The sequence below is a fragment of the Apodemus sylvaticus genome, chromosome 5, assembly GCF_947179515.1.
Source record: "Apodemus sylvaticus chromosome 5, mApoSyl1.1, whole genome shotgun sequence".
NCBI lineage: Eukaryota > Metazoa > Chordata > Mammalia > Rodentia > Muridae > Apodemus > Apodemus sylvaticus.
Window position 1 is genome coordinate 112,030,240 of NC_067476.1, and position 20,379 is coordinate 112,050,618.

The following is a 20,379-nucleotide window of genomic DNA, read 5'->3' on the forward strand; positions in this document are numbered from 1 at the left end:
CTACTATGGCACAATATCCCTAGCCCTTGGTTTTTGTTTTTGTTTTGTTTGTACATGGTTTTGCTATGTAGCTCAGCATGGTATTGAACTAGCTAAGGATTGAGATGACCTTGATCTCATGATCCTCCTGCTCGTGATCCTTCCTGAGTACTGGAATTATATGTGTACACCATTATCCCCAGCCTTGAAGCACCTCTTGAGCCCCAAACACTTAACATTATAAACTAGTAGAGCTAGGGGCTGGAGAGATGGCTCAGAGGGGAAGAGCACTGATTGCTCTTCCAGAGATCCTGAGTTCAATTCCCAGCAACTACATGGTGGCTCACAACCATCTGTAATGAGATCAGGTCCCCTTTTCTGGCCTGCAGGAATATGCGCAGGCAGAATGCTGTATACATAATAAATAAATAAATCTTAAAAGAAAAGAATAGTAAAGCTATGATAAAATTCCTCTTACCCAGCCCGAAGACTGGCATTATTTTTCTACCCATTGGGCTGTTCTTAGAGGGCTCTCTTTAGGTGAAAGGGTCAAAGGCATGAGTGCTCCTGATTTGACTGGAGGGGATGCTAATAAACGGGGTACTCTGCAGTGGTACGGTGGCCTGAGGGACAAGAGGCCTGGCATAATCTCTCATGCCCTGGAGTGTTTGCTGAGTGAATGATAAGTCAGGGTCAGTGATAAATCCCGGTGTACATGCAGGGGAGGCATGTGGTCCAGGTCCACAGGTGGCAGGCCTGGCAGGGGCAGAGTGTGAGCCAGCGTAGGAGGTTGACTTTACCGGCTCTGCTGTTGTGCTCATGGTCGGTGTTTAAAGTGCAGGGAAGGAGTTTGTGTTGGTCAGCCTTGTGGCTGGAGAGCCGCAGCAGGCTATCTGGTGGATGATTGAAGATCTAGGGGAAACCATGCTGAGCCCCGAGCTGCCTCTCTCCTCCTGAATATGACTGTGTGGATGATTCATATCTTGCCACCCCCTCATTTTCTCAGGGTAAAACCATATGTCCTTAGGCGTGGGGACAATGAGCAGACTCTCCTTCACACGGGTTCCAGCAATCCTCTCACCTTGGTGAAGAGCTGAGAAAACAGGGAGTCTTAGTATGAGTCTCTTCGAGCAAGACCTCTGATGTCTGAAGAAGTGATCTGAGAATGCTGTGTGGTCCTGAGGTTAGCTCAAAGGAGAGCAGGAACATTTGGACCATTTCAGGATGTCAAAGAGCTGTGCTCCTTTCCCACTGTCTGGATCTTGGGCCACATCACACCCACGTGTGTGAAGACAAACCAAAGGGGAGCAACCACATGATGAGGAGTCAGGAAGGAAGCACATGAAGTCTGCAGTGGGTGGAAAGCACTCGACCTGTGCTTCAGGTCCCAGGTTCCCTGGGATCTAATGTGGACAGAATCACATAGACACCGATGACCTGCTTGTCTGGTCTGTGTGATGGGGGTTGGGGAGATGTGAATTTGTCTGGAGATGGAGAGGTAAGCAGCATCCAAGGCAGATGGCTGAGTGGTAGGAACAGGCTCTGTTCTTGAATCATTATTTTTCTTGATGGTATCTGTTTTTAGAACCAGGGACTTGCTATATATCCCAGGATGGCCTAGAACTCATGATTTTCCTGTCTCTGCATCTTAAGTGATGGTGTTTCAGTTTGTCTGTCTCTGTGTGTGTTTGTGTATATGTCAAGGCCAGACGAAGATATTAGCTGTCTTCCTCTATTGCCTTCTACCTTACTAGCTTGAGAAGGGTCTTTCTTTTTTTTTTTTTTTTTTTTGGTTTTTGGATTTGTCGAGACAGGGTTTCTCTGTGTAGCCCTGGCTGTCCTGGAACTCACTCTGTAGATCAGGCTGGCCTCGAACTCAGAAATCCACCTGCCTCTGCCTCCCATAGTGCTGGGATTACAGGCATGAGCCACCACTGCCCGGCCCGGGTCTTTCATTTAATCGAAAGTTTGCCATTTAGGTTAGGTTGGTTGACTATGGAACTCTAGGGATCCTTCTCTGTCTCCTGCTCAGTGCTATGGTTACAGACACAGATGGCCATGTCTGTTGCTTTACATGGATACTGGAGATTCAAACTCAAGTCCTCTGTACAGCAAGTGCTCTTAGCCATTGAGCCATTGCCCCAGTCCCACCGGAAGGTTTTATCTTGTAAGGCAGGTTTTCTTTTCCAGGAAGACTTAAAGAGAACAGGGTTTTCAGCAACTCCCAGGCAAGGTTAAGGCACAGCTTTATTTTAGAGTGAGCATGAATACTAGTTCCCTGCCTCTTCTTACTCTAGGAATACTGGGGCTAATCTTGGAGATAGGTCTTTCCTATTCCACTAGGGCTTGAGCAAGCTTAAAATATAGGCTGTAAATGAAAGAGCCTAGTAGAAGAGAAAGATAAATGTGTCAAGTGGAAATAAGAGTTAACAGCCAAATCTACCTAACTTGCCTCTGGGCTTCCTGGCATTCTGTGGGGTAAAGTACTTTATGCTCTGTGCCCCAGTTCCTATGTAAAATAAGATGAAAGTATTCACAGTGTTTTACATGGGATCTATGCAAAGGACAGGAAACGGAGCCTGGCACAGAGTAAGCATGTAATCACACTGCAGATTTTATAATTCTCTCATTTATCTGGGGACAGGGAAGGGACTGTAGAGAAGCTAGTTCTCCCTTAAGGAGTACATTCTCTTCCAGAGATGTTTTGTTCCTCTGTTCCCTTCATGTCCTGTGGGTGACCTTGGCAACTGCCCTTGTTCCTGGCTGCACAGCAAATGCTCCCATGTCCACTTGAGTTTCCTCTCTTCCCAACAGTCTTTTTCCAGGATGTACACTCATGTGCATTGAATGGTACTGAATGGTAGTTGCAGATGCATTTCCTTGACTGTTAAGTATTCCTGAGCTCAGAATAACCACATGTGGTATTGTTTCCTCCTTTTTGTCTGGAATTCTGTAGCCTTGGAAGGCCTTATTGCACAGAGCCTAGCTTTGTGTACTGCTCCGCCAGACAGGCTATTTCACTCTGACCTCTGAAGGTCAAAGTAGGGGGAAGAGAAGTCTCAGACTCCTGGCTTAGTGGCAGTGGCTGACTTATTAAAAGATTTTGTGGGCAGGGTGCTGAAGTTTGGCTTAGCAGTAGAGTGCTTGCCTAGCTGTGCAAGTCCTTGCCTAGCTGTGCAAGTCCTGGGTTCTATCCCAGGTACTGCAAATATGTAAATGCGGTTAGGAGCTCATCCTGTTCTTAAGAGGACCTGAGCCTCATTCCTAGCACCTATAGGGGCAGCTCACGACTGCCGGTAACTTCAGTTCTAAGAGTATTCAGTGCCTCTAGACTCCACAGGCCACTGCATTCAAGTGCACATTCCCACCCACATATACATATTTAAAGATGAAAAGAAATATTTCTTAAAAAACCAGACATTCACATGCCATGCATCTCATTTTTGCCACCACCCCTGTGGCAGCAGACGATTTGCTTGGCCACTCTTCTGCAGCAAGAAGTTTGAAACCACCTGATCCTGGTGGCTGGAAAAGGGACGGTAGTGGGGGGGCTCTGCTCTCAGCTAGTTGCTGAATAAACAAGTGTTTGCTATGCTAGTACCCTTTAGGAGAGCCTTACACAAGTCTGATCATCTACTCCTCCCAACAGCCCTGTGAAGCAGGGACTCTCCATTTTTTTCTCTTTAAAGCTGAAGTAACCAGGTAAAGGATGGTATTTGCACTGTGTCAAGACACTAGAGAACTCCAGAGCAAGCAGTCTGGCTTCAGGTGGTTTTTAACCACTTATTAATAGGCTCCCTAAGACCCGAGAGCATGTTTGTACCACAGCCTCCATGTTAACATGGCGTAGACGCCCCAGGCTGACTACTTTCCCTAGCATTGAGAGTACTGGAACCAATGTCGTTTGTGTAGTAGTTAGGGCTCCTCACAGTTCCATTCTTCTGCTGTTAATACTCTGACAGGAAGCAACTCAGGGAAGCAAGGGTTTGTTTTGGCTTACAATTAATTCCAGGTTACAACTATCACTGTGGGGAAGACCAACGTGACAGGTGCTTGGAACTAGTCACCTTGGCTTCATGGGAATGCATGCATGCTTACTGCTAGGTTAGCTTTCTTCACCTTCTAACATTTACTTTTATATGATGTGTGTGACTGTTTGCCTAAATGTTAGGTCTGCGCACCATGTGCCCACCTAACATATGCAGAGGTCAAAAGAGGGTGCTAGAACCCCTGGAACTGGAGCTATAGACAATTGTGAGCCAGTGTGTGGGTCCTGGGAATGAACCCGGATCCTCTGTAAGAAGTACACCTGAGCCATCTCTCCAGCCCCTTATTTTTATATAGTCCAGGGACCCAAACCAGGTATGTTGGTTACTTTTATGTCAACTTGACACAGTGTAGAATCATCTGAGAGGGAACCCCAACTGAGGAAATTCCTCCATAACCTCAGGCTGTAGGCGAGCTTATAAAGCGTTTTCTTAATTAGGGATTGATGGGGGAGGGCAGGGATTGATGGGGGAGGGCAGGGATTGATGGGGGAGGGCCCAGCCCATTGTGCGTGGGGCCACCCCTGGGCTGGTGGTTCTGGGTTCTGTAAGAAAGCAGGCTGAGCAAGCCAGTAAACAGCAGCCCTCCATGATCTTTGCATCAGCTCCTGCTTCCAGGTTCCTGCCCTTGTTTAAGTTCCTGTCCTGACTTCCTTCAATGATGAAAAAACAATATGGAAGTGTAAGCCAAATAAGGCCTTTCCTCCTCAACTTCCTTTTTGGTCATGGTGTTTCATACTAGCGAAGAAACCCTAACTATGAAACCAGGGAACGGTGCCACATACTTTCAGACTTGAGCGTTCCACACTTAGACAGTCCACTACAGACCTGCCCACAGGCCAACCTGATCTAGACAAACTTTCACCAAGACTCTTTTCCTAGGTGATTCTAGGTTGTGTCAAGTCAAATATTAAAACTGATAGCCAAGTGCATTAATTTATTCCCAGCACTTGGGAGGCAGAGGGAATCTCTGTGAGTTCGAGGCTAGCCTGATCTACAATAGTAAATTCCAGGACAACCAGAGAGCTACACAGTGAGACCCTATCTCAAGAAACCAAAAGACAAACAAAAGAGAAGACAATCTAAAACCAGTCAACCAACCATCACATCACTCTCCTTGATTTCAAGACACTAACTACTCTCTAGAGACAGAGAAATCTGTCTCTGCCTGAAAATACATGGATACTAAAGCAGCATAAAGCCAAGTCTCAGAATACTGTACTCTCTGAACCACAGTGACTCCTTCACATCTGGCCAATCTGCCTCAAGATTCTGCTCTTGTACTTGGCTAGACCATGTCCACCATGGCTGCTCCCCTGGGTTGTCTCAATTTCAAGAGGCAAAAGCATGGTCATGAACAGACTGAAGCAAAACACATCAAAAACAGTGGGGAAAGTCATGAGCAATTTCCTCACAAATAATTACTTTAAAAATTGTTTTAATTGGCAGAACACTAGCAACCTTTAAAAAACCAGTCCTTTTATTCAATGTTTTATGACCTTGGAATGAAGTAAGGGCAAAGAGTATTGCATTTGAAGATGCCAGAATTACACACCGGGGTCAGTGTCCTGGAACATGAACTTTGTTTTCCAGCCATGACCTTGGGGTCAATAGACCTGTATAACCTATACGATTCTGAGTCTACCAGATTATAGGTCACAGGACACTCCGGTGAAGTTATAAGTTACAACATGTTTGTTTCTGCAATTCATTACCCTACCTTTGGAGATGATAAGATTGCGGGGAGCGTTTTAGAGCATTCTAAACCAGGTATTTCTGGCTGGAATACTTAAGTTTCACTATAACCCTCATAACTTAAATCTCTCAAGGAGTGGTGACTAGTTAGTTCTGAGCTTAAGGCAATAAAACGAAAAGCCAAATGTGCAGAACTACACCGTACACCATGTAGGGGACCAGGAAGCAATATTTATTTCAAATGGGTGGAAAACTTTCAGGATGAGAAGAGGACATCCTCTCTAACCTTTGCCTAGATTCTAAAACAGGCGCATTCCGAAAAAAAAAAAAGTAACGAGGAAACGAACGTTCATTTCCTGAACATCTATTGAGTTTCAGTCACATGCTTATATCTTAGCTAATATGACTCTCCTTACTGGGCAAGAACTTGTAACCAGAATACCTGAATTAGTACTGCCTGTCGCCACAAGCCCCGATAAGCAGACAGGAAATGCATCTTTGTTGTGCTTTACACACAACCCCAACCCGTCCTCCAACCTCCTCTCACTCTGCTATTATTTCACGTTTCCGAGCACTCGGTTTGAGAGACCTAGGGTTTGTTCAAGGTGACACACTGCAGCAAATACGAGTTAAGAATTCGAATCCGAAGTAACATCCTCCCCGCTGCGCCACAGCCTGGGCTCCTAAAACGCCGGTCCGCCGCGGGGAAACTAATGGCCCATGGCTCTCCCTCAGCGCAGTGCCACAGCTGGGAACGCAAGCCTGTCCTCGTGACTCCAGAATCTTTCCGTTTTCACCCAAGTGCGTGACTGCGGGAGCGAGGTGGCCACGTGAGATCCCTCCACCCCCTCCGGGCAAGGAACACAACGGGTCCGGCCAAGGGCAAGTCCCAGTACACGCGCTCTTCCGCGTCGCCACAGAGCTGACCCGGGCCCGCGTGGGAGAAACTCGGAACGACCTTGGTGGCGGCCTCTGAGTGCCCGCGTGAGGACCTGCGAGCCTGAGCGAGACTCCCCCACAGCCCCCGCCCGCAGCACCCGGCCTGGCCAGCATAGACAGGATAACGGGGGCGAGGCTGCAGGGAGGCGGCCGGCCAGTCCCACGTGGACTAGCTCCTTGTTGGGGGCGGGGACTGGGGGGATGTCCGGGCCAATCAGAGCCGCTGCCCCGCTCACCCGCTAGGCGCGCCCGACCAGCCTGTGGTTGCGTCATATCGGAGGCGGGACTTCGGGCGGGAGCGAGGCTCGACAGGTCACGTGGGGCCCGGAACGGGCTATAAATAGGAGCCGGCGGCGTGCTCGCTAGATGATGGCCGCCGGCGCGCGCTGCGCGTTCTCTTCTCTCGCTTGCTGAGGCGCCCGCGGCTACTTCACGAGTGGGTAGAGAGTCTCTCCGTGCTGTTCCCGGTGTTGCCGTCCTGGGTTGTGCGACTGTGGCTCGAGCCTGCCCCAGCCTCGTTCTTCTGGTTTCTGTTCGGCCCTCAGTTTCCTTTTGGTGAGTAGCGGCGCGGCACCCGTGCAAAGGTCCTTTCTTCTCTGGAGTGGGCCCGGTTGAGGGGAGCTGGCGGGCGGCTGTGGGATGCGGGCTGCAGGAGCGCGCCGCGCTGCTGTCCGCCTCCCGCCTTCCCACGCCGCACCCTTCCGCGGGCCTTTTCGGCAGGCGCGCGCGGGAATGGCCTTTTTCCGGTCTTCCACGGAGGGCGCGCGCGGGCAAGCGGCCGGAGACAGAACGGAACGCGTGGGGCGGGGCGGGACGGGGTTGGGGGTGGGGAGCACAGAGATCGCCATGTGCCCCACCTTGCACTGCGTTTGGGGGACTGAAGACCGAAGTGACGGGCGGGGGTGGGGGGGGCACTGCGGAGTCCCAGGCTGCCTTGTTCCCAGGGATGCGCCGCTATTGTTATTTTCTCCCACTTCGTCCCCCCAGGATGAACTTGCGTCCTTTCTCTAATCCGCCATGGAATTCTGCTCCGTGCTTTTAGCCCTCCAGAGCCAAAGAAACCCCAGACAACAGACGCCCAGAAGCAGCGTATAGCAGTAACTCCCCATCTCGGTTTCCGTGCCGTAGTAGTTTACAGTATTTAATTTTATATAATATATACTATTTATTATAGCATTTTGATACCTCATTCCGTTTACACATCTTGAAAGCCGCCCAGTAATTCTCTTATTATTTAAAGAACCACTACACTAGAGAATGACATCTACTGTGGAAACGATTACTAGTACTCTAGCTGCTATTACTGCGTCAGCTCCACCGAAGTATGACAATCTATGGATGCTCATCCTGGGCTTCATCATTGCCTTCGTCCTGGCATTCTCCGTGGGAGCCAATGATGTAGCAAATTCGTTCGGTACAGCAGTAGGCTCAGGTGTGGTGACCCTGAAACAAGCCTGCATCTTAGCTAGCATCTTCGAAACTGTGGGCTCCGCCTTGCTGGGGGCCAAAGTGAGTGAAACCATTCGGAAGGGCTTGATAGATGTGGAGATGTACAACTTAACCCAAGATCTGCTCATGGCTGGTTCGGTCAGCGCTATGTTTGGTAAGTTGGTGTTGCACCTTATGTTCTTTCCAGTCCGGGACCTGTCTCCACTTCTTTCCATGAGCGCACACTGCTTATGTAACAGTTTTGCCATCTACCTGAAAATTTGGTTCATTCTCTTTCAGGTTCTGCTGTGTGGCAACTAGTAGCTTCATTTTTGAAGCTCCCTATTTCTGGGACCCATTGTATTGTTGGTGCAACCATTGGTTTCTCCCTTGTGGCAAAGGGGCAAGAGGGTGTCAAGTGGTCTGAACTGATAAAAATTGGTATGTTTAATTCTAACATGGTCTGCGTTTTATTTTTGTCTTGTGTGTGTGTGTGTGTGTGTGTGTGTGTGTGTGTGTGTAGGGGGCGTGAAGTATAGGGGCAAGTTGAAGAGTATCAGAAATGAAACACCTAACATTTTGGGGTCTTGTTTCTTCACTTTCCAGGCTTGACACTTTACTTTGTGTGTTCTATTGCAGTGATGTCTTGGTTCGTCTCTCCACTGCTTTCTGGTATTATGTCTGGAATTTTATTCTTCCTTGTTCGTGCTTTCATCCTCCGTAAGGTAACCTTTCCACTTACAACCTTTCATGAGTCACATTGAATCTTGTTCAGACTCACTGGTATTCTCTCAAATGGGACTGGTATGTAAGTATGTGGCTTTGTTAAGTTAAAAAGTTCTTTGTTCTGTACATCCTCTCCTGTATGTTGTAGAGTTCTGTGAAAGAAGCAAGTTTTTAATGCCCAGAGGGCATTCAGGAAGGAAAAAACTGAGTAAGACTATCATCTGCCAAGAAATAAAGAGACTTGGAGTGAAAACTAAGAACATTTGTTTAAGGTGGCTCTGCCTGTATAGGTAACTACCTTCAGGACAAGTGGAATTGTAACCTTTTAGTTCAACAAGTCACAGAATCCTTTTAAAATTGCTCTCTCCTGTGTTGATTGTTAAGTACATGTAAGTTTCTGGGTGAGGCCTAATACTTGTGGGGACTCTGCTTTCTCAGTAAAAAGAGTAAGGATGCGTTGTTAGGGGTTTTTTTTTGTTTTTTTGTTTTTTTTTGTTGTTGTTGTTGTTTTTTCTTTAAAAAGTCAGGAAGCCATTGAATTTCCTGACTACTTGAAAATTCCTTCTGAGAGACCTAGTGCCATTTCTTTTGTCATGGAGTCTGATCCTGGCTCCACAAAAAAATGTAGACAACAAGGGATTATGTTGACTCTGGACTGAATTACAGTAAGGATAAATGAAGACATTTTTTCTCAGGAGACAGGGTTGTCCTATTTTCTAGGGTGAATGGCTCTTAACAGTCCTTTGTTAAGTTCTTTTAAAATTCCCCTAAACAGTAGAAATCTGAGTGAGGGGAGATAGGTACCTTATCCTAATGGACGGTGGTGTGTGTTTAGATTCCCTACTTCTTGATCTAGTTTTTAGAGTCTCTGGGGAACGACTTGTGTCTTTCTCGATAGACACCCTTCCCGGACTCCTTCCAGATTCACTATACTCACCATTACGAGTCTGGCACGATGTATTTCACATGGTGAGCATCAGAACTCTAGCACAGTGTGACTGAGTAAACAGTTCATTGATGCCCATCCTCTAGATTTGGTATTCTTTGAGCTAGCAAGCAGGTATGACATGCACTCCCCTGCTCCCCATCTCTAGTATATGATAACACGGTTTTCACCAGTATTCAGGAGTCGTAGTGTCTAGTGTTCCTTTTAGAACCATGTATCTCTTGACATACCAGAAAACCAGAATAATTAATAGGATGCTATTTGGATTCATGTTTTTTAAAGGTTTATTCTGGCCCCTTTGATTATTGGGAAATAGATCTTTCTGATTCTTGGAGAGCCTCTGCGTTTCAGATCTGAGAACTGATTGGTGGTCATTCCTGGAAGGGGGAACAGAGGTGCAAAGGGGGGTTCTCAGTGCCCGGAACCTTTCATTGATGATATATGCCAAGTATCTTTACTCTCACTGTGTTATTGGAATATCAAGTTGTACATGTTGACTAATAATTCTTTTGTATGGTCTCAAGTAGCCTAGGCTGACCTTGAACTTCTGATCCTCCTGCATTCATCTCCCAAGTTTTTGAATTACTGGTGTGTGCTCCCGCTCCCAGCTTAAGAGTATGGATGGGATGGGCATGGTCAAGAATGATGGATGATATTTAATATAGTGCTGACTGAGGATCTTCCCCTTCTGTCTCTCACTTGCTTACTGATTCCTCAGTAACATGAGGGACCCTTTCCTGTCTCCATGTACCTGAGTGAATACTCACATCATTCCCAACTAAAGCTTTAACTTCTTTGTCTCATTCCTTCCTGTATTGGGCCCAAAATAGTTCCTGGAAATCTGTTGACTTGACAGAAAGACCTAGTGCATTCTTGGTTTTCATCTTTAACATTGTATATAAAATTAAGGAGTTTACGTGATGAGAAAAGCATTTAATAAAAATCACTAGCCTAGCTATCAAGACCTGGGAGGAGGCCAGAAAGGAGAGACCTTTCTTATTTTACCATTTTCATCGATTCTTATGAAGTTATGAAGTGGTTTGTTTTGTTTAAAACTACTGAGTCTTTATTTCATAGTGTATTAAGGCTAGTCATTCTCTACCTATCCCAAGCTATATACTCTTACTTTGACTATATTATTATCTTGTGACTAAGCCTTTGTAGCTTAGGTTGACCTTGAATTGGGGTCTTTTGCTTCAGCACGCCCAGCCGTGATATTACAATACCTCAGGGAATATTTAATTTTGGGCCCCAAGTGGGAAAAATGTATTTAGGGTGCTTTTTTCCCCGATGGGTCAATTACTAAATATAAATAGCATATGAAAATTGATGAGAAGAGAATCCCTTCCTAATGCCTACAGAATATTCTTTAAACCTTGGATTAGCTTGTCTATGTCAGGCTCCTGTTAACCTTTAGGTGTAGCCTGCATCTATTTGGTTGCATGGTTCTGTAGGTTGGTTGATCTGGAGTCTTACCTAAACAATGGGTAAAACTTGAAGTTACTTTTTGGTGAGGGTCTGTACTCATCTGAAAAGCTATTCTTTATGAGGGCTTTACTTTACTGATTTTTAAGCTTCCCTCCCCCAAAATCTTAATGATTGTCAGAAACTCTGGTATCTCATTTGGGTCTTCACCTCTATCTGACTCTTAAGATTTTCAACTGGTATTGTGACTAGGGTAGCATTAAACTTTTGTGCTAAAGGTTTGGCCTTCCTGATGAGACCTATGTTCTCATTCTTTTAAATGTTTGGCTTGGAAATTTTTCTGTGGAATTACCAATAATACATGGAAACTATTTTCATTTTCAGTCACAGTGACCATTGGTGATTCTTACATATTTCTTTGGGGACATTGTACTTGCTTATGCCTCTGCCCACCCCCACCCACCCCACCCCCTGGCAGGTGGGCTTACACTTTCCACACCGAGACATAGGTCAGCCCAACTGACTCCACTCCCATATTTTATTAAAATGTCCTTCCCCATTAACATCCTCTTGCCTGTTTTTGTTTTTGTTTTCCCTTTAAAGCATTTGTCAGCCCAGTATTTTACTGTGTAGTAGGAAATGGCTCTCAGTTCTATGAAAACGGGACTCGTCTGGCCCTAAACAGTTCTTGACAGTCACTAGACTGAGTGGATGGCTAGGTTCACAGTTGATTTAACTTTGCACTTTGGTAAAGCCTTATGCTACATTGATCAGATATATAGATAAGATGGTTGTGTATAGTCTGCAGATTTAAGGAGGCAGGATATCAGGAAATAAGTATTTTACCTTAGTCTGTTTTTCTCCAGTACAGTAGTACATCCTGGGGGGCGGGGAGGGGGGGGCTGTGTTCAGGTTTACAGATGGACTTTGGATAACTCAGAGGAACTGGTTATTTGGGATATTGGCTACATCCTTGTTACTAAGAATAGGGATAAAGTGTTACCTATGGGTGGTAGGTGGTATTAACTTTCTTAGGTAGCAGATGTAGGACAAAGCCCAATTGGCTTTATAGAAATTATGGTGGGAGGCTGTTGCTAGCACCGTGATTCCCTGGTTTGTCTTGCCACAGGGTGCTCTGGAAGTAAATCTATATTTACAACTTTTAAGATATTGATCTTAATGTTTTACAGGCAGATCCAGTTCCTAATGGCTTACGAGCATTACCAGTTTTTTATGCCTGCACAATTGGAATCAACCTCTTTTCCATTATGTATACTGGAGCACCGTGTAAGTACAAGTCAAGATATTTAAATGTGAATTTAAGGTTATTTACGAAACTTTCATTAAATGCCCAATTTACCCCTTTTTGCTTTACAGGGCTGAAATCTCCTAGAAGGTGGCTGGCCTGCGCCCATTTCAGAAGGCTGCAGGCTAGTGTATGCTGAGTTAACCTAGATAGGCTTTCAACCCGAGAGACCTGCTCAGATTCTAAATCACTACAGACCTTTCCTCTTTAGTCTTCACAGGATCCACTGATAATATGATCTTCTCCCTCCCTTTCTTGTAAAAATGCTGGAAATGATACTGGCCTCTACTGAAGAGTCGTTAGTTAAATCTGTTCTCAATAATCAGCCATTTAGGAATTGTTGATAGATGTCACTTTCTCTCCCAGTTGGAGCCATTTCGGGTTCTGAGTTCTCAGTGTGCCCCCTGAACTGACTTGAGTGAGGAGAGTTGGGATGTATAACCTCTGACCTGGTCTAATGACTCATGGAAGAAGAGTGTCCGCAGCTGAGAGGGCGTCTGAGAGGAATGTGAAGGCTCTGGTGTTGCTTGCTTTCATATTGGGACTAAGGGAAGGCGAGGAACAGTTGTCAACGGAGAGACTGATAGGTTGGATCTTGGGAGGCAGAGCAGCACAGTTCAGGCATCCGGGCCCATGTGATTTGCTGGTTCTTAACTGCTTAGGACCTTAGACATTTACTACACACACTCCTCTGGCTATTCCATGGGAAGAGGAAAGACCGATGCACAGGGCATCCCATGTCTGTAGTAGGACTAAAGTAGCAAAATGATTTATCCATATGTTGTACATGCTCTCATCTTCAATTCTTAAAGGATTTTAATGCATGTAGCCTCCAAATTGGTTCTACCTCTGGCTCATGTATTGTGACCTATGTATTATTGCCACTGAAATGATGTAATAAGTCATTGAGCAAAACAAAACAGCAGAATATTTCTCACATTGTTGTTCTTGAAATGTCAGTAAAGAAACACATGATGGGACTGGCCTTGGTGCAGGGACTTTGCTACTTTTGTCCTCTATGATCGTTTATAAGAAAACCCAGTCCTTTCACTCCCCCTTTTGACTTAGAATGTAGACAAATTAAAACTGATAAAGACTGATGAGACCTAATGGATATTTTACTTATGTGACATAACTGCCTGGTCACAGTTAAAAGCAGAACTTAAAATGAAAAGACCAGCAGACAGAACTAAAGGTCTGAAGGATTTCAACTTATATCTGATTCTTAAAGGCTAGTTCTTAGTATTTTCTGTCTCTTTTACAGTGCTAGGGATTGATCTAGGGCTTTGTGCAAGCTAGGCTGAGCTGTAGTCCCAACATGAATAGTTTTGACAGAACAGTAATGCTTCCATTTTACAAGTGACTTACTGTGCAGTAAGCAGAATCAAGTGAGACAAGCGCAAGTGACTTTGCTGTGGGAAGGGACACTCAGACAGTGGCCTAGGACTCAGTGCTGTGAATGGTCACCCAAGGATAGGTCAACAGTCCAGGTTGCCTGTGCAAGCTGACATTAACCAATACTGCTGATCCTAAGGTCCTTGAGCCAAGGGAAAAGTTTCTCTGACTTGTTACCGAACTACCACTAAACTTGGCCTTTGCAAAAGACAACTATTTCAGCAAGTATCTTCCCATAGTTAACAGCCCTATTTTTTGTTAGCTTGATGGTGCTTTTGCCGAGAGGATCAGTTTCCCCAAAGGCCGTCTGGTACAATTAGTGCAGTAACTTTCCTTTACTGTATGAGTGTCAGCATGACACTGACTGAGACACTCCTTTTTGACATTAAATCATATGTAAGTGTAATTTGGAGCAGTTAGGATGAGGAGCTGGGTGGAGAAAGGGATGCTTTGATTGACTTTATAGCTACAGGTCCTTACTGTAGGGATTCTTTATATCTGTAGGGCCAACCACATGAAGAAAGTTAGCATGTGAGTCCAGCAAGTGTTTCAGTGGCTCTGGTTGCTGTGGGTTTAAGATGGTCATTGAGGTTTTCTCCACGGTCCGTATAACCTGATGAAACTCTGGAATGGCAGCAGCTGTAAAGGGTGACAGTGACGGTGACGGGCTGGCTTGGGGAAGCCCTCCTTCCCCTCAGGAGGGTTTGCACATTGTTGCAGGGGGCTGTTGCCCTGGGGTTTTCAAGATGCACCATTTTATCTCGTAGTGCTGGGCTTTGACAAACTTCCTCTGTGGGGTACCATCCTCATCTCGGTGGGATGTGCAGTTTTCTGTGCCCTTATCGTCTGGTTCTTTGTATGTCCCAGGATGAAGAGAAAAATTGAACGTAAGTAATACAGTTTAATAGTGTTCCCCTCTCCCTCTACTCCTCCCTTTCCTTCCTCTCCCCCTCTTTCCCTTATCTATAAGAATACACTATTTTGAGATAGAGGAAGCATTTGCCTCAGCTACCTTTGTGTATACTCAGCTTAGATGACTGTGTGGCAATGTGTGTACACATATACACTGTATAATGCAGACACACTTGTGAACATTATTGTGCTAGAGCTGTTACACATGGAGAAGCAAACACTTTTAGATATAAGTAATCTCTTAGGTCATTGAAGGATGTTTTTGTGGTATTATTTAATAGCAAGTAAGTTTTGATTGGCACTAGTCTTTGTATCTGTTTTAGCGGTTAAGATTGTTTAGTAGAATCCTGTTCTGCCTTTCAGTGTGTGGAATGTTACTTTACGGATGCACAGCAGAATAGGAATGCTTAGACTGCAGCGGCATTAGAGGAATGCTGCGTCACTGCAGTTCTGAGGAGCCGCCCAGAGCTCTGCTAGTCAGCTGTGCGGCACACACAGAGCGAATGAGGCTTTCAGGACTCTGACCTCATTTTATCTCCGTCTGAAAGGAGAGACAAATCTTACTTTAATGCTATATACTAGTGTGAGGTGTCTGAGCCAGTAGGTGACCCTGGTGAGCTGGCCCCTTAGGCAGAAACACTGCCTGGCTAACCGGGTATGGAAGTGTTTAGGTGTGATGGTTACAGTTCAGTTGTCTGTACTCTAACCTGAGAGTTAAGAGATTCCTTAGGGAAGTCTGACTCGTAGTCAGCTGCCAACCCCAGGCTTGAGCTCTCATTTCATGATGAAGAGCTAAAGATTTATACTGGTAATTATAAAAATAAAAAGCCAGAAGGACCAGAACCCTAAATACTTACTATTTGGCAATTCACAGCAGTTTGTCAGCCCCCATTTCTCCAAGCAGACATTGTGCTACTGCATGGCTATCTTGCTCCTTCCCAATGGAAAGATGAATTCCAGAAATAATAAAGAGGGCAGCAATGTTAGCTTGAATTTTAACTAGAATTTACACCTATTTTGAGATGGGTTTCAAGGGTAGATAGAAAGGAATTTTGAGCAAGAGAGTATAGTCAAGTCAAAAATCCCCTTTATTTTTTAGGAGAAGTAAAGTCTAGTCCGTCTGAAAGTCCCTTAATGGAAAAGAAGAACAACTTAAAAGAAGACCATGAAGAAACAAAGATGGCTCCTGGGGATGATGAGAATAGGAACCCTGTGTCTGAGGTAGTGTGTACCACTGGGCCACTCCGGGCTGTGGTGGAGGAGAGAACAGTGTCATTCAAACTTGGTGACCTGGAGGAGGCTCCGGAGCGAGAGCGGCTTCCCATGGACCTGAAGGAGGAGACCAGCATCGACAGTACCATCAATGGTGAGCTAACGCCCTGGCGTCTCCTGATGCCCTGCAGTGGAGGGAAGGCTGTTGCTCTAGGCTGCTGCTCTTTGCATTGAATGTTGCCATTTTGGTCTCCTAGGTGCAGTGCAGTTGCCTAATGGCAACCTTGTTCAGTTCAGTCAAACTGTCAGCAACCAAATCAACTCCAGTGGTCACTATCAGTATCACACCGTGCACAAGGACTCTGGCTTGTACAAAGAGCTACTCCACAAGCTACATCTGGCCAAGGTGGGAGACTGCATGGGAGACTCTGGGGACAAGCCCTTGAGACGCAACAACAGCTACACTTCCTACACTATGGCAATATGTGGCATGCCCCTGGATTCATTCCGTGCCAAAGAAGGTGAACAAAAGGGAGACGAAATGGAGACGCTGACATGGCCTAATGCAGATACCAAGAAGCGGATTCGAATGGACAGTTACACCAGTTACTGCAATGCTGTGTCCGACCTTCACTCCGAGTCCGAGATGGACATGAGTGTGAAGGCTGAGATGGGTCTGGGTGACAGAAAAGGAAGCAGTGGCTCTCTTGAAGAATGGTATGACCAGGATAAGCCTGAAGTGTCCCTTCTCTTCCAGTTTCTGCAGATCCTTACAGCCTGCTTTGGGTCATTTGCCCATGGTGGCAATGACGTCAGGTTAGTTCACAAGACTCTTTAGTGTTATGAGTATTTTTAGATAATCTTACCCTCCTGAAATGTACTGCTCTACTCTGGGGGACACTGAGCAGTCAAGACTGGCTGAGGTAGTAGTAGTTAATAAAGCAACAGGAAGTTCTGTTAGATTATAAGAATGTTTTTAGCTTTATTTCTTGACAAGATAAACATGAGAATGACTCTTCGGTAAATTGGGATCTCAGTGGTGAAAAACTTAAAATCTATGTGTGAGAGGAACGGTGGCTCTGACAGAAGGCACACCACATGTGCCTTCTGTCACAACCACCGTGTTGGGTGGCTGCAGGTTTGCTAAGTGACAGTGGTTTTGCCTAAAAAGTCACCATGGCCCCCTTTCTTCTTCCAGCAATGCCATCGGCCCTCTGGTTGCTTTGTATCTTGTTTATGAAACGGGAGATGTCTCTACAAAAGCGGCAACACCCATATGGCTTCTGTTGTATGGCGGGGTTGGCATTTGCATGGGTTTGTGGGTCTGGGGAAGAAGAGTTATCCAGACCATGGGGAAAGACCTGACACCAATCACACCGTCCAGGTGAGTAGGTGAACCCCGCTGGAGGGAGAGCTCGAGCTCTTGAGGAGATGTAGTTGTATGGAGGGTAGCACGTGGGTCTCTAGATAAGGAGTGTGACAGTTGCTGCTGTTCTTCTCACAACTGATCTGAATGAACATTTTCTGCTGCACTTATGACTGACTTGTAAACATTTTTTGTCACTCTGCTCAGCTCTGGTGATCATGTAATTTGAATTTTCTGAGAAAGATGTAGTGGAGTAAAATAATTACATACACATGGCTCTGATTTGGGATCTAAAACCTTATACTTTTTTCAGAATAAAAGTTCCAACTTTTTTTGTTTGCTTTTTGAGACAGGGTCTGTCTGTCTTGGCTGGCCTGGAATTCACTCTATAGAGCAAAGTGGCCTGGAACTCAGAAATTCATGTGCCTCTGCTTTCCAAGTGTTAGCATTAAAGGCATGTGCCATTGGGCATAGCCCAGCTTTTTAAATAATATTTCAAGAATACTTAATCCTCAGATGTTAGGACTTAGCTCATTTTAGTAGGTGTTTGGGGTTAGAGGAGATGATCAGGCTTTGCCTCTGAGTAGAACAAAGCAAGATTAGAACCGGTTACTTTAGCTAGAGTTGGGTTTTCAGAAAACCATAAATTGTTGACAAGCATCTTTTTGTATCAACAGTGGTTTCAGTATTGAACTGGCATCTGCCTTTACTGTGGTCATCGCATCAAACATTGGCCTTCCCATCAGCACTACACATTGTAAAGTAAGTGGAGTGGGATGTCATGGCCCCTGGAAGCTGATCAGTAGCTTGGGGTGTCCACTGTTCAGGTGGATGGCGGGGGGGGGGGGGGGGGGGGGTTCCTACTACTTGTAGTAAATACACTTTTTTTTATTATTGAATAAAAATCCGTCCTCCCACCCCCTGAGGTTTTAACAAGTTTGTTTGTGAGCCTTCTGTAAGGGCAGCCTTCTGGTGAAAGCATATATACAGAGCCTCTTGGGCCTGTCGTGCTGAGACACTGAACTTTAAGAAGTTGCTTAATGAACGTCTACCATAGTTATTAGATAAAGAGCAAACCGACTTTCTTGAAGACCTGAGTCTGGTCGAGGCTGGGCCTTTTGAGTTGCTCTTTTGTTGGGTCACATACCACCCGCCCTCTAGAGTGATTGTTGGGAATCAGAAACTGAGCTTACAAAAAGCAGGGGAAAGGAGGCTTGTCATATTTTAGCACATTTAGCACTAGATTTAATGGTTGAATATTTATGTAGACTTCACCTTGCCATGGGTAATTTTAATTTTAGCTTGTTAGAAGTTAGCTTCTGGCTTGTGTCACATGAGAGTGCTTTCATCTCTTGGGATTCTGAAGTAGGAGGATCATAAGTTCAGTCCTGTTTGGACGGCAGTGAGAACAATTGTGTCTTTTCTCCAGATAAACTGCTGGCTCATCGCTTGTCTGGGGTCCCTGTCCCAGGTGTCTTTCTGCTGAGCAATGTCTGGTCTGTTTCTTTCCTAGGTGGGCTCTGTTGTGTCTGTTGGTTGGCTCCGATCAAAGAAGGCTGTTGACTGGCGACTGTTTCGAAACATTTTTATGGCCTGGTTTGTCACAGTCCCCATTTCTGGGGTTATCAGTGCCGCTATCATGGCAGTATTCAAGTACATCATCCTGCCGGTGTGAAGCTGGGATCAGAAGTGTCAGTATCTGGACCATTGTGCACATTCCTGTTCTTAAAAGAATGCTCACAGTGTTGGCTGAAGACTGACAAGGGTTTTAAAGTTTGGGAGCTGTGGGAAGGAAGTGTAATTTACACTATAATTGCTTTTGTGCTAAATATGACTTATCTCAAAATTAGCTATGTAAAATAGCCAGGTTTCCATTGATTCATTCCAAGGTCCCTTTCTCCTGGGCTATGAATTCCTCCTGTACATATTTCTCTACTTTTGTATCAGGCATCAATTCCATTATGTTTTAATGTTGTCTGAGAGATAACTTCTGTGGGTTCTTTTTAAACAGCCAGGCAGAGCCATTTGATGGCATGCACTGCTTTGTTGGCCTCACCAGCTTCTTTCCCAACATGCACAGGGATTTAACAAACATGTAACTGAAGCTTCCCTCGTAGTCTCTCTCATAGAAATAGTCACGGCACTCTGCTCCCTGTCACTAGTGGCAGGTTCTGTTGACATGTGACAACTTCTTAGAGGGCCGAGAATCTTTGGCACAGTAAAAATATAAGTTTGTAGTAACTTCTTTGCAAACAGTTCACGGACGTGTTGCTGAGAAGTAGGGAGCCAAAGCCTCCTGGTGGTTGTGGTTATTCTTTGGAGATTTCTGGCAGTGTGGGATGGGTGAATGAAATGGAATGTGAACTTTGGGCAAATTCAATGGGACAGCCTTCCATGTTCATCTGTCTACCTCTTAACTGAATAAAAAGCCTACAGTTTTTAGAAAATTTGTTCTTGTGCTTGTTTTTACTGAGTCCTCAGAGTCTTGTTCATTCAGCCTATGACATTCTGAGGAGGATGTGTGTACCTTCCCAGATGAAGGTGCTATCCAAGTTGAAGCTCCTCACTCTGTCTTCTGTGATCCCTGAACAATACTGCCCCACACAACAACTTGTATATGGGGTTGATGACTTCTATCCTGAGAATTATTGGACAATGCTTTTGACTATTTCAGTTTCAAAGTATTATAGTAAAACTCATGACAGCCAGGAGAAGGCCAAGCCCAAGAAGGTTGTCAGTAGAGAATTGTCAGTAAATGTTTCCACTTACTCTCAGGCACTGAGCAGCTGACATGTAGTCCTCGTGAACGTTGTGGCAGGTCTTACCCTAAGGCTGGAACACTTAAGTGCTTGGTGTGTATTGGCAGAGAATAGACATCTGGAAGTGTGGGTGGCTGGCAGTAGAATGGGAAAGATGGACTTGAGTTAAATCTGGATCTGAGGGTTGGAAGGCTGAGGACTGGTCCTGGCCCTCATTCCCAGGACTGATCCAAGTGCCTCCACAG

General features: G+C 45.4%; 1 protein-coding gene across 2 annotated transcripts; it reads left to right on the forward strand.

The window, feature by feature from the left end:
* The first annotated feature begins 7,123 nt into the window (after positions 1–7,123).
* Slc20a1 (solute carrier family 20 member 1) lies at positions 7,124–19,822 on the forward strand. Of its 2 annotated transcripts, XM_052183590.1 has the most exons (11): positions 7,124–7,214; positions 7,647–8,262; positions 8,388–8,528; positions 8,727–8,812; positions 12,375–12,471; positions 14,653–14,772; positions 15,897–16,163; positions 16,267–16,825; positions 17,208–17,393; positions 18,053–18,137; positions 18,889–19,822. In XM_052183590.1, exons 2-11 carry the CDS (start codon positions 7,917–7,919, stop codon positions 19,048–19,050), a joined length of 2,049 nt encoding a protein of 682 aa, XP_052039550.1. In that variant the 5' UTR covers positions 7,124–7,214; positions 7,647–7,916; the 3' UTR covers positions 19,051–19,822. The 2 variants fall into 2 exon arrangements, with proteins under 2 accessions (XP_052039550.1, XP_052039551.1); XM_052183591.1 differs by lacking the exons at positions 14,653–14,772; positions 15,897–16,163; positions 16,267–16,825; ... (1 more) ...; positions 18,053–18,137; positions 18,889–19,822 and adding an exon at positions 12,562–12,629.
* Positions 19,823–20,379: the final 557 nt, after the last annotated feature.